At 39.6% G+C, this 12,142-nt stretch overlaps 1 protein-coding gene across 1 annotated transcript in view; it reads right to left on the bottom strand.

Moving 5' to 3' along the window:
- Positions 1-12,142, bottom strand: part of CADPS2 (Ca++-dependent secretion activator 2) — a 271,004-nt gene that overhangs the window by 156,878 nt on the left and 101,984 nt on the right. Inside the window, exon 7 of the mRNA XM_010581326.1 lies at positions 4,996-5,107. Within this exon, the coding sequence (XP_010579628.1) occupies positions 4,996-5,107 (112 nt within the window). The remainder of the gene's footprint in view (positions 1-4,995; positions 5,108-12,142) is intronic.

Below are 12,142 nucleotides of genomic sequence, written 5' to 3'. Positions count from 1 at the left end.
TGAAACACTGAGACAAGGCTTTGGGTAACAGGTGGTTAAAAAGAAAGAAAAGTCAAACAGAAAAACTGAACAGGCGCATGGTGAAAGGGCTATCTAAAATACTGTTGGTGACAAAGGTCTGGGAAGACTTTGCAATTTATGCAATCAATAGACCTCTGCTGATGCTGCCAGCTGAACACTTACGTTAATGGATCTTAGCAATTGATAAAAGTTGTCTTTAAGTCCTTCCCAAACAGCCTGTCCCCTAAATCTAAGAGAGAGCATGCTTGAATGAAAAATATCTCAAGAATTTCTGACGAGAAGCATTCTCAGAGAAGCTACTAAGAAAGACCCTGTTAGTGTGGAAACAATAACACTCAGCCAGACATAGCCGGGTGCTGAGACGCAGACTGCTCAGGGAGCAAGAGAAAAAGGGGGAGTGGAAGCAACCTCTTATCGTTTTCCAAACTTCAAAAGAAGACAGAAAAAGGCAGACCTGCGAAACCTCAGTCATTTCAAAACATGATGGAGAAACACATTCCCCAGGGTGGCAGGCTTTAAATTAATATATTCACAGCATGGAATTTTCTCTGCTCAGTGGCCCTTTGAACACAGCACAGAAGATAACCAAGATGCCCCGTGCAGTCAGCATTCAGAAACTAGGCAATCATGCCAGTATGGGTACCTAGTCAGTAGAGCTACTTTATAATGTCTTTAAATCACACCCAGAGTAACAGCACCAACAAAAAAACCTGTAACTGCATAGCTAATTATTGCTGGCTGCAGCTGACTGTGACAAGCAGGTTGTGAGACAATAGTTCCCTTTTGATTGAATAGTCAGAGCGACAAGGCTGAAATATTCTTATATTTAAAAAGTATCAGCAATCAAACACCACCTGCTGTTCTCACACTGTATTCACATGTGTGCTAAGCAAGCACAATGGCTGTCACTTTGAATTACTAGGTTTGAACATCTTCATACACAAAGTACTGAAAAAGGAAAAGTGGTGTCAGATTCCTGAGTTTCAGAAATCATCAGGCTGATTTTTCAGAATTATTTACTCCAAGGCTTCTTCATGCTTCCTCAGTTGTTGCATGTACAAATGCAAACATCAATTCTGCCTTCTGTATGCACATACAAAAATTATTGAAGTGGCCAGATCACTGCCAGTCACATAAAAATTGTGCCACACGTTTCAAAGATACTTGAATAAAGTAAGTTCTTAACATTTCCTCATTAGAAGAAACTTAGCTTCAAAGATGCAGCCTGCTTCACTTTCTAGAAGTTAAATTCAGTGGCTCACTGTATACGGAGGTCCACACAACCACAGACACAGAAGCTCAGGTTCTGCATAACCCAAATCCAAATAACATCCTTTCCCTTCCAGCGCAGCACACGTCTCCATTTTTTCTTTCAGGAGAAAAACTGAGTTGGTCCAACTGTCATCCAGTTTGCGTAGAACAGAGAAAAAAGATTAAGATTTGATTTTTGTTTGAAAACACTTAAAGTGGTCAGCTGGGAGCCCAAAGACTATCCCCCAGCAAGCAAAATCTTCTCTCAGCATTCACGACTGGATTTATTTTGGCTTTTTTAGAGGAAGAGAGCAACGTCAGACAAGTGACATAGTAAATACTACTTCCTGTCAGTTAAGCACATCTTAAATGCCTTTAAGGGAGAAGATGTTAAGTACAGACAACAACCCTTCTGTCACTTGGTGCTCACCTGGTGACTTCTGCAGCAGAGGCTGAGCAGCCCCCAGACTCTGCTTCCCAACAGGGAGCATATAAAGCTGTAAGTATGGTCTGCCCTCTCTACTGAAAGCACGAGCCTGCATTCCTTCTGCTCCACCATGAACTAGTTACTTCTGGAATCAGCAGTGTCTTCTCCTGAAACTGAGGAGCTGTAGTGCTGTCGTACTGAGATCAGGGCCTACATCTTAAGTCCATAAGTGTGAAAGACTGCCATGCACTGATGGGGTCAATGGAAAAGCCTTCTCTGCAGCTCTGGGGAAACCTTTGCTGGCTCTACATTTCACACCTTAGATCTGTTTTCATAAAAAGCCGATCCCTTGGTGGCAGAAGAAACCCTTTGGTATGTGATGGAAGTTCAAAATTCAAATCATGTAGCTTGATGCTGCCTTCTAATTATAGATTAAACAGAACAAAACCTTCACAATAGCCGCAGGGTATGGGAAATGCAAACTTCAATAATGTAGAAAAGTGGTATCAGGTCAAGACACATGCTTTGAAGAAAGTACTTGATAGATGAGAATTAATGTCCACAGCAAGCCTACCTCAGAAGGGGCAGGTTTGAGTTGAATTTTTAAGTACAGAAAAAATATCAGTAGAAGTATTTTCGGGCCTTTTCAGAGCATAACAAACCTAGCTGAATCAGCTGCTCTCCTGCAAGTCACTGCAGCGTACTGACCAGGCATAAAGTTGCAAAACTTTATTAGAACTAAACTTATCCAGTGGGATCCTGCATCTTTCCAAAGGCTACCTGAATTTCAATCTCTCAAACCTGAAAATGAAGACACTGACAACAAAACAAGCCTTTGAAAGCTAAAATGTATACCATGAGCATACACAGTGCCTTAAAATTATTTTGTAAAGATTCTGTCGAATATTCTACCAATCTCCCCTGAAGCTTGCAAGCACCACTCTCAAATACTCTGGTTAAACCAAAGAGGTAAGTTGGCAGATTCCCCCTTCTCCCGAGTTAAGCATTTACCACCATCAGCTGGAAGGCGTCTGTCAGCAACCCTGCGCGTTGCCAGACCTGGGAGGCACAGGACAGACCAGACGCCCAAACAGGCTGATGCACAACCAACATGCCCTTTTTTATGTTCTTTACCACTGCTAAGGACCATGCACTGTACATAAGGTCATTGTGGGAGGTTTATCTTTTACTGACTTAGCTTTTACGGTAGGTATTTTTTGGGCAAGGAGGGAAGCTGGACATTTTTGGTAAATCAGGAATGGATTATAAAATGTAAAATCAGTACCCAAGCATCTCTCGGGTACTTCTGTTTGCTGCGACCAATCTCAGCACAAGCTTTAACACAAGGGGAAAAAAGGTGATGGCCTTTGTCCTTTGTGACAAGGGGGGGGTGCGGGGACCAGCAAAAACCAATGATTTTAATAGCCTAATACTGGTACAAACTGCCAAACCTCAGAGCATCTGATAAGAGCATGCAGCCTCTCTGCTGAAAAACAACAGGAGAGCAAGAATCAGCAACAGAAACAGAAGATTGCTCTTTCCTCTCTCACCTTTTATATATATTGCTTTGTCTCTGGGAAAGCTGGGTCAAACTCCATCCGACAACAGGCCAGTGAGCTCAGCCCTAGCCCCTCTCAACTACCTATTTTTATTTTCTCTCTCTCCTCTCACCACTCCCAACCAAGAAAGGAAAGTTATTACCTTCTTTAAACTGGTTTGGCCAGCTGACAAATACAGATGTGTCAGAAGGCAGGCAGGAGTGGGAAGGGAGAGGAGGCAGGGAAAAAACCACAAAACAAACCATCTGGGGCAACAGGATACAGTTAAGGCAAAAGCTATATTCAGTATTTTACATTTGAAATGTTTCCATTCTTTAAAATAATTTAAAAATCTTTTTAACCTTCTGTCCTAGAAACTCAGACAAGCTGCAGCATCAGAAAGCAGACCAAGCTTATACCTGAACTTTGGCTAGTTAAGGTTCCAAAGCAAGAGGATCCTGTTAACACTTGTAATTCTTAGCCTCTTTATTCCGTTACATGTTTCTTTTCTTCTCTGACTCCTTGGCAATGACTATGCTGGCTATAGTTCACTGTAGCCAGCATAGTCACTGTCCCTTCCCCACTGTCTTGCACCTTTGCATTGACTTCCCTTTTGTTTCTTTGAAAGGACTGAGCAAGCAAAGACAGAGAAGAAACTTCTCTGTGTTTAATAGCACTATGCAATTCCTCTAAGTCCACCCTTTCAGTCTCTCTTTTTGTTGTTTTCAATCCAGATATTGCTGACTCCGGCCTGCTCAGCTGCACCCCTGTGGCTCCTCTGTATCTGGCACAACAGCTGCCTGGCTCCCGCCAGTGTGTTACCCCTACTGGAAACCTTCCCCATGCAGCTCCCACCTTCACCTCAGCCATCCTTGACCAAGTCACCTTGGAGGCCTCCTAGAAGGATGTGAGAGGACACAAGGAGTAGTAATACTGTGGATACAGTCGGGACCTTAACAAGTGACCCAATGTGTGGGAGAATCTGTATTTGTGCAGCCGCCTGCACTTGGAGGACACAAAGTGGGGAAGAGCCCTGCTTTTCTCAACAAGCTGTCCTTGCTTGAATGAGAAACAGCCATGACTCTGAATGCAGAACTGAGCATTAAAACGTGAGCTCTCCTCCACACGGTACATGTCAGAGGGGAGAATTTCAACAGGAGATGGGGGACGGGAGGGCAAGATTTGCAGACCCCCTCTGCCTCATTCACACTACCCTCCTCTTTCTATGGTACATTGCACTCTCTAGCCCCGATTTTGGCCTCAGAAGGATAAATGATCCTATCAAGATAGGGAAAATGTGAAAAGGGAAGGGAAGCTCATATTGAGAACTGTTGTTTTAGTCTGACATATCTCCATCACTCCCCCCCCCCCGCCTTCTACCACTTAAGTGCTTCCTTCCCTTTCCCTAATCATTTGCTATGTTTATTACACACCAAGTCTTCTCTCTCTCCTCTTCACTCCTAATTTGAATAGCTACAAGCATTGGTAGATCACCTAAGAATTAAAAATGTTTTAAACAAGACAAAGAGAACCGTCATGGATCCCTGACAGAAGTTTCTGAAAGGTAATCCAAGTCAACAGATCATGTTTTGAACACTGAGAAAAGTCACCCTTAAAAGAAAAGCATGGTTTGGTACAGGTGCAGCGGAGCAGGTGCTGTACTGAATACCTTATACTGTTTTATGGCATGTTTTATGAATACTCGCTTTTCTATGCATCATTTCTCACATACTTCTTGTTTCTACACATAATACTCACTCTTCCCAGTTCTTTATCTTCAAGTGCCAGCACCCCCGTGCTTTCTGTAAAGAGTTTTACTTTGACAACAGGCCGAGGGTGCGTAGTGGTGAAATCCCCTTGAGTTCCCCATCTGCAATAAATAAAAGAACAGAATTTAACTGGGGCAGAGGACAGGCCTGAGAGTGATAGGACTGTAATATTTTGTACAGAGTATTTATTAATACACTCCTAGAACGTAATTTGCAGACTTTGCGGGGGGGGAGGGCAGGGGAGAGATGGGAGGTATATTTTTAAACATCCAAGACTAAATATCTACATGGGAAAATTGGCTTTTATCTGTGGTAATTTTTCTGTATGATTTTTGTCATAAAAAATCAGTCATAAATTTGTTAATGGCAAAACCCAAAGAATGCAATTATATCCTCGTAGGGCAAAACAGAACAAAGCAAGAAAGCAAATAAAAAGATTTTTTTTCTATTAAACGTATTATGTTCACTATCTTGTGCATATGAGTCAAATTAATTCCGCAAAGAAATATGTCTCAAAACTAAAAAAAATAATTATATATTTAACTTTAGGTGAGCAAACTATGCAGAAAGTAAAGAGACTTTACCACAGAAAACCTTATGTTTTATGAGATGTTACAACTTAGTATAAGCATGCAGGAAAAATGTAAACACAAATGTAAAAAATGGGAAAAAAATTTTATTTATCAGAGTGACTATAGCTCTGCAAGATAATTACCACCACAAGGCTTCACGCTTTTAGAGAAGCTAAATTAGGCAGCCAAACTTCAGTTGTTAATCTTTTATCTCAGTTAAGACACTTGGTTTGTCAGCCTTCCCCTCCCTCCCCATGGCCAGTGGTACAAAAAAAGGAGTTACAGGAATTAGACTGCAACTTCCTTCGTCAAGCTATTCCATTTTCCTAAACAACTGCATGGTACTCATTGCATTGACAATACTGATTCTGATTACGCTACTAGGCACAAACAAAATGCAAGCAGTAAGTGCAGCTCCAGTTTCTCTTAATTTTTTCCACTGTGTGAGATACTATGATTAGCAGAAACTAAAGAAATAAAGAAAACAGGTGACCTTAAGAGTGTGCTCTATAAAAGGATGTGTGACACAAGCTAAAATCTCGGAGGCCTCATTTACAAACAGCCTATTTTCATTTTATGTTCAAGAATAATTTACATGGACTCTCCATTGTTGGAAAATTAACATACAGTAGTAATCCTCCAGCAAAGGGATCTAATAGGTAAAAGAAAATCCTTCAGACAATGTTAAGTTACAGACTTCAAGACAAAGTCTAGAAAGTAATATGCAACCAAGACCAAAAAGTTTTAAGACAGTAGTGGTTCTGTATAAACCAGTCCTACAGGTGGCTGAACACTTGCCAGACTACAAAAGTGAGGTTCACTGAAAATTAGCCACATTACATTCTGTCTTCTTTGCCTTGCCTGGATTAGATAGATGCTGTCTCCCTCTGTCTGTGGTGGACATAGCTTTAGCCTCAGCGAAAGTGGCAATCGAAACAGTGACTCTGACAAGAAATTACCTTCCTGAGAGGGAGAAAACCTGGTTTTGTGAGGTGATGACAGATGCTGCAGTTGCAGGGCAAGACAATGCCTAGCACTGCTGCTCTTGCCAGTGGCAGTCCCAGGGGTAGGTTTTGTCACAATACAGAAATGAGATTTCCAAGGCGAAAGCATCTTCATAAAAGATGAGACAGTTGTATCCTCAGTCTCCCCCACCAGATCCCGCTATTCAGGAACAATGCTGCCTTGCAAACGCAAACACAATCTACGCACTTTGTTAGCCGCACTCTCTCTCTGGCACCAGGATATATTTGTCCCTGAGCTTCCAGAAGCCTTGAACTGTGCGTGCTGCAATGGACAGGACCACACAAATGATCAAGAGAAACTCCTATTAAAATAACAAAACAAACCAAAAGCCTCTCTACAAAGATCTGGTGCCAGCATTAACTCACAGACAGAAAAGAAATCAGAAGTCACACTGACCAAAGGGAAGAGAAGAGACCCAGCCTGTCCAACAAAGAGAATGTCACGAGTGGTGGCTCAGCTTCTGCAAGCTGAGCAGCAGGTGCGTGCTACATCATGTGCTGGGGTCTGGGCACCCCAGCATCTGGTTCCAGGACCTCCCCAGAAAGCGATGCAGCTGTCACTGGAGACACATAACCCAGGCTCCATTTCTGTAGGACACAGCAAGGAGGGACAGGGCACACGCGAGCCTTGCCGAGGGAGCCTGGCAGAATTTGCTGCTTCTCTAATTTAGATGCACGAAAGACTGATGTGGATGGGACTAACAAGAGGTCATCCACCTGTTGCTGGCACTCATATAGTACTAGAAATCATCTTTAACATCAGATCTGGTCACTAGCCTTGACTGACATCTTTCTCCCACGTTCCATCTGCAGCAGTAAGTGAAAATCCTGGGCTGAAACGCAATGGTCTGGATCAATTCCTAAAGCTTAATGCTCATGGTGGAAACATTCTACGTGTTGATCTTCACACTCCTGGCTGATCAAGACTTCAGTTAACTCTCATAGTCTCTTAAGACCATGTCTTTGGAGTGAATTATCTGGTAGAACAGATGGTCACAGACTTTACTGTCTAGACTTCAACATCATTCCTCATGAAAGAGCACGTGAGGAATCATGTTCTGTTAGAAAAGGCAAATCCAAGACTGTGTTCTTTAGCATTATGCTTACTTGCAGGCATCTGATATTCCTCTCAGCTGACAATATCACAGCAAACTACACGAGGCTCATCGCTCATCTTCCTTTTCATTCCTTGTTGATTACTGGAACACAAGTCCTGTTCCTTTGGAGGTTTGTGTTGTTGCAGAGGTATTGCTTCATGCCATTGGAAATCAGAAGTTGGGAGAAAGCAGCCAAAATAGCAGCATTATCACATTCATTTTAGTTTGCTTCTTCCAAGAATGAACATGGGTATGTGACCCAGTAATCCAGAGAGAAATTGAGTTTATCTATATGCTGCACATTTAAAAGCACATTATTATGTTGTTATGCACGCTATTAATGCATCAGGCATTAACTGAAGCAGAAGTCAGAAATTACAGAGTAACCAAAACATGTAATATTCAACTCCCAGCTGTAGGCTAACCCATATGAATGTTGCTGCTAATAACAATTCACAATTTGCATTTTTCTGTTTTGTCAGTACAAAATGAAGTGTAGTAATAAGAATGGCCTTACTGTCTGTATTTTGCACTATCAGCACCCAATAATAAACTTTTGTCATCTTAAAAATAAAATTTTGAGCTGTAAAGATTGTGCCATGAATATAAGAAGATACCAGGCACTCAACATTTATTAAGGGTGATCAAAAACAAGGGATAGACTGAGTAAAGCATGCAGGTGTACACAAGCTAGTCTATTCTGAAATACACTTTACTGTTCTGACATCAAATTATATTTGTGCTCAAGACCTGACAGGTGTCAACTTTTTTTTTTCCTGGTTATTTCTTTTATGACACCTGGTCAGACTCCATTCAACAAATTAATTATTTGTTTATTCTTCCTGTTCATGAATAATACTTCATTTTAACCAAATTCCATTGAAACGGGTATCATTGCAGCTTCTGTATTTTAAAGGATAAAAAAAGAGATCAGATTTTCAGTGTACAGATCATCTTAAAATTACCTATAATGTAATCACAAACAGTAACTTTGGAGAAGGTACTGTTCCATCATCATCTGTGACTAAGAACTCTGCAAGTCAATTGCATCAATCCTATATATATCATGCCAAGATCATAAATCTAGCCTTCCTAGCCAATAAATATGAATTTACTGAATCAGTTGTTATTTCCACTGTAAAATTGTCAACTTTCTTAATGCTTTTGGCTTTTATTCTGTAACTATATGTCTGTTCAAGGACCTGTTAAGTTTAATGGCGAAAAGTAGGTTAGGAGGATACCTAGTAATTCATGGAATCGATACACAAACAGTGATTATGATGATGCAAATCTTGATCACTATTACTGTAATTTCTTATTTCAATTTATAGATTTTATGTGCTAATATAATTATATCCACTTGGTTTCTCAAAAATTTAACATTTTTCTTCTAAAACACATTTGTCTTCTGTCAAATGCATTTATTAATACCTATTGAAATGCTAGTATTTCCTGTTCTCACATCTGCTTAATCCCATTGAAGTAGCTGTAGCAGAATGTTTCCTTTAAACTCAAAAGCTAAGCTGCTAGGTATAGGTCAGACAAATTGGTATTTTTCTTTTGAGGTTGGGGTTGCACCTTGACATTTTCCTGGAGAAAATACAGCAGTCTCAGAAACGTCTTTCTGATCCACAGATTAAAAGCCAACCACCATACAAAGGATTGTTCATATTATTCGTAAGACTGAATAACTTTTTAGTTGTTTAATTGAACAACTTTTTGACTGTTTTAAATAACAACTAACAACGCGGCCTCCAGAATTTGAGCACTGAATTAAAAAAGTTACTTTTCCTTATATTTTAACTTTCAACAGCAATAACAGTGAAATATTTTCTGCAAGAAAATAAATTGTACAGCTGAATTTTACTTTTCATACAGGGGAGCAGGTGAACGTATAGGTTTTCTGTGAAAACAGAAGGAAATTGTATGCACCATTTTGATATAATTTGAGTCAAAGTATGTTGCAGATAATTTATTTCCAGCTTGCTCTGCTATGGAGATAATGAACTGTGGAAGGAAGAGAGAAGGAAGGGCACACAAATTAATTCACCTAATCTCTGAAATTGCGATTTACAAAAAGTGTATCTTTAACAATTCTTAACATAATAGAAAAATTTAATGCTATATATTTTTAATAGCATATGTTTAACTACCAAACGTATATAAGCAATGTAAACACAAATCAGCTACTTCCACACATTTGGAGGAGCCATTGATTTATGAGTATCTGTCCAATGATTTTTGCTAATGTGAAGAATTTTGGTGCTTAATGTGTCTAGATGGGAAGTGCAAAATTTTTGTCAAAACAAGTGTGGATCTCATGTAGTATTCATATTAAATTAAAAAATTCCCATTATTATCTAGGTTCTTTTTAAAAATTGTGCTAGAAATTAGTCAAAAGTAACAATAATTTCAGTGCTAAATGCTGCAGTGTTGCTCACTGCACTGCCAGCTGCAGCCTGTGTAGCATACTTGAGACCTCTAAAAACACCAACTTTAAGTCTAAAAAAAAACAACCCCAAAACCCAAACCAAAAAACAATCTTGCCTCTTCAGGCTCTCATTTTGCCACATTATTTTCCTTTGTATACATAATTATTCTACTTTCACCTACTCATTCTCTTTACTATAGAAACTGCAATGATTTGATGTTTGATCATCTTCAACCATAAGCCCCAGACTTTTCACCGTATTTACACTGCTGTCAGAGGTACGTGGGCTGATACCATGTCTAGTGACAAGAGTCCTTTGCCAAAGTTGATTTCCCTTCACTGTAAAAGTACCCACTACCAGCAAGGAGGTGGATGTTTATTTCAGGCAAAGATTTATCACCGTGTCACAGAACCCCCTCTAAGCAAATTTATTTTTCTACTTCATTTGGAACACATTTTGTATACTGAAAACAGCAGCAAATTTCTCTCTCGGGTTTTTCACTCTAATCACGGTCTCTGTTAGTCAAAACTTTTCTTTATGAGATCTTAAATCTCCAGTCTTACATAGGAATGAATGTCATAAAATCTATTCTAAGAAAACATCTAGAATTTTATTTTAGCCCTATTTATTGGAATGTTTTCTTTCTGACAAAGTGTCAAGTCTACAGAATTTTGCACCATCAGGAACTGACCTTCCTCACCAATTAGTAAATCCTCTCTTTTTTGAAACCAATACCAGAGTGTATTGGTCTCCTTGGTGCCTCCTTTTGCATCTTTCTAGGCTTGATTCTTGGTTTAAATCTACTACATAAGTCTACCTCAACAGGTTCCTTAGTTCTTCATTAAATCACCTAAAGAGGTCTTCTGAAAGAGTTTTCGTATTTCCTATCCATATAGGGATGTGCTACAGAGCTGGAATGAGCAGGAACACCCACCAAAACCAGTTTGTTAGGCATCCAACTGCTCCACAGGACTAAGAGATTTGCCAGCACGTCATCTTTGCACATCTCAGAGCTGGACTGGAAACAATGTTCAGGTCTCTATAACATCTCCATGTCTCAACCATTTTGAGAATCTATACAAACTTTGTTGTTTCTACTATATTTGGAAACATACTTTAACTTAGAAAAATAGGTATCTATAATCTTCAGGCTAGAAATCATACTCACAGTACAAGTCATGAGATGAAAGGCCAGGAAACAAAAAGACAGACGAGACTCAGCACCTCCCTGACATATCTGACTACACTGATATTTTAATCTAGTTCAAAACACCTTAAATCCAGGTCTGACAAACATTCTGTTGTTAGTGAAGTATTGTGTGAATGTGGAAGTGTTGCTTATTACTAACTACTACTGCATATATACAGAGAGAGAAAAAAATGTGAGAGCACAAGCAAGCTGCTGTACCAGCAGTGCAAGCTACCCCACAGCAATCTGACAATAAATCTTTAATTTGATGAGGAGGCTCAATTCAGCCAAACGAAAACAGAGTTAAATCCATACCTACCTGTTTCTAGCTTTTTTACTGAAACTCCCAAAGAGACTATTAGTTGTTACTAATTGCGGCTAGCTTCTCTCCACTAATAATTGGACAAGTATCATAAGCATTTCCTTTTCTCTTAGAAGTACCGAAATACCCACCCATTTGGGAATGACTGACACCACAATGCTACACTAGAAATCATGGCCTTAACACAAACAGCTGTCTTATACAACCCAAAGGCATGTTTATTTTCTGTCTTTTGCATGCCTTACAAAATAATATGAACATTCCAGCTTCTCCCTTTAATGAAAGTTCTTGAAAAAGGATGTTGAATTATTACTGCACAACCAACAGAAGTTTATTACGCAGCATCAAGGATTTAATAGGGTAATGATTATTCCTTATATGCACCATTACAACCATTATTTTTTCATATATATATTTATGTATATCCTCTCCACTACATCAGTGGGATCTAGAATTCATGTTTGAAACCACAAGGGAAATAGTTTGTATGTTTGTACCT

Source organism: Haliaeetus leucocephalus, unplaced genomic scaffold (assembly GCF_000737465.1).
Source record: "Haliaeetus leucocephalus isolate CR32 unplaced genomic scaffold, Haliaeetus_leucocephalus-4.0 Scaffold763, whole genome shotgun sequence".
In the NCBI taxonomy this organism is placed as follows: domain Eukaryota; kingdom Metazoa; phylum Chordata; class Aves; order Accipitriformes; family Accipitridae; genus Haliaeetus; species Haliaeetus leucocephalus.
This window is presented reverse-complemented; position numbering and strand designations above follow the sequence as displayed.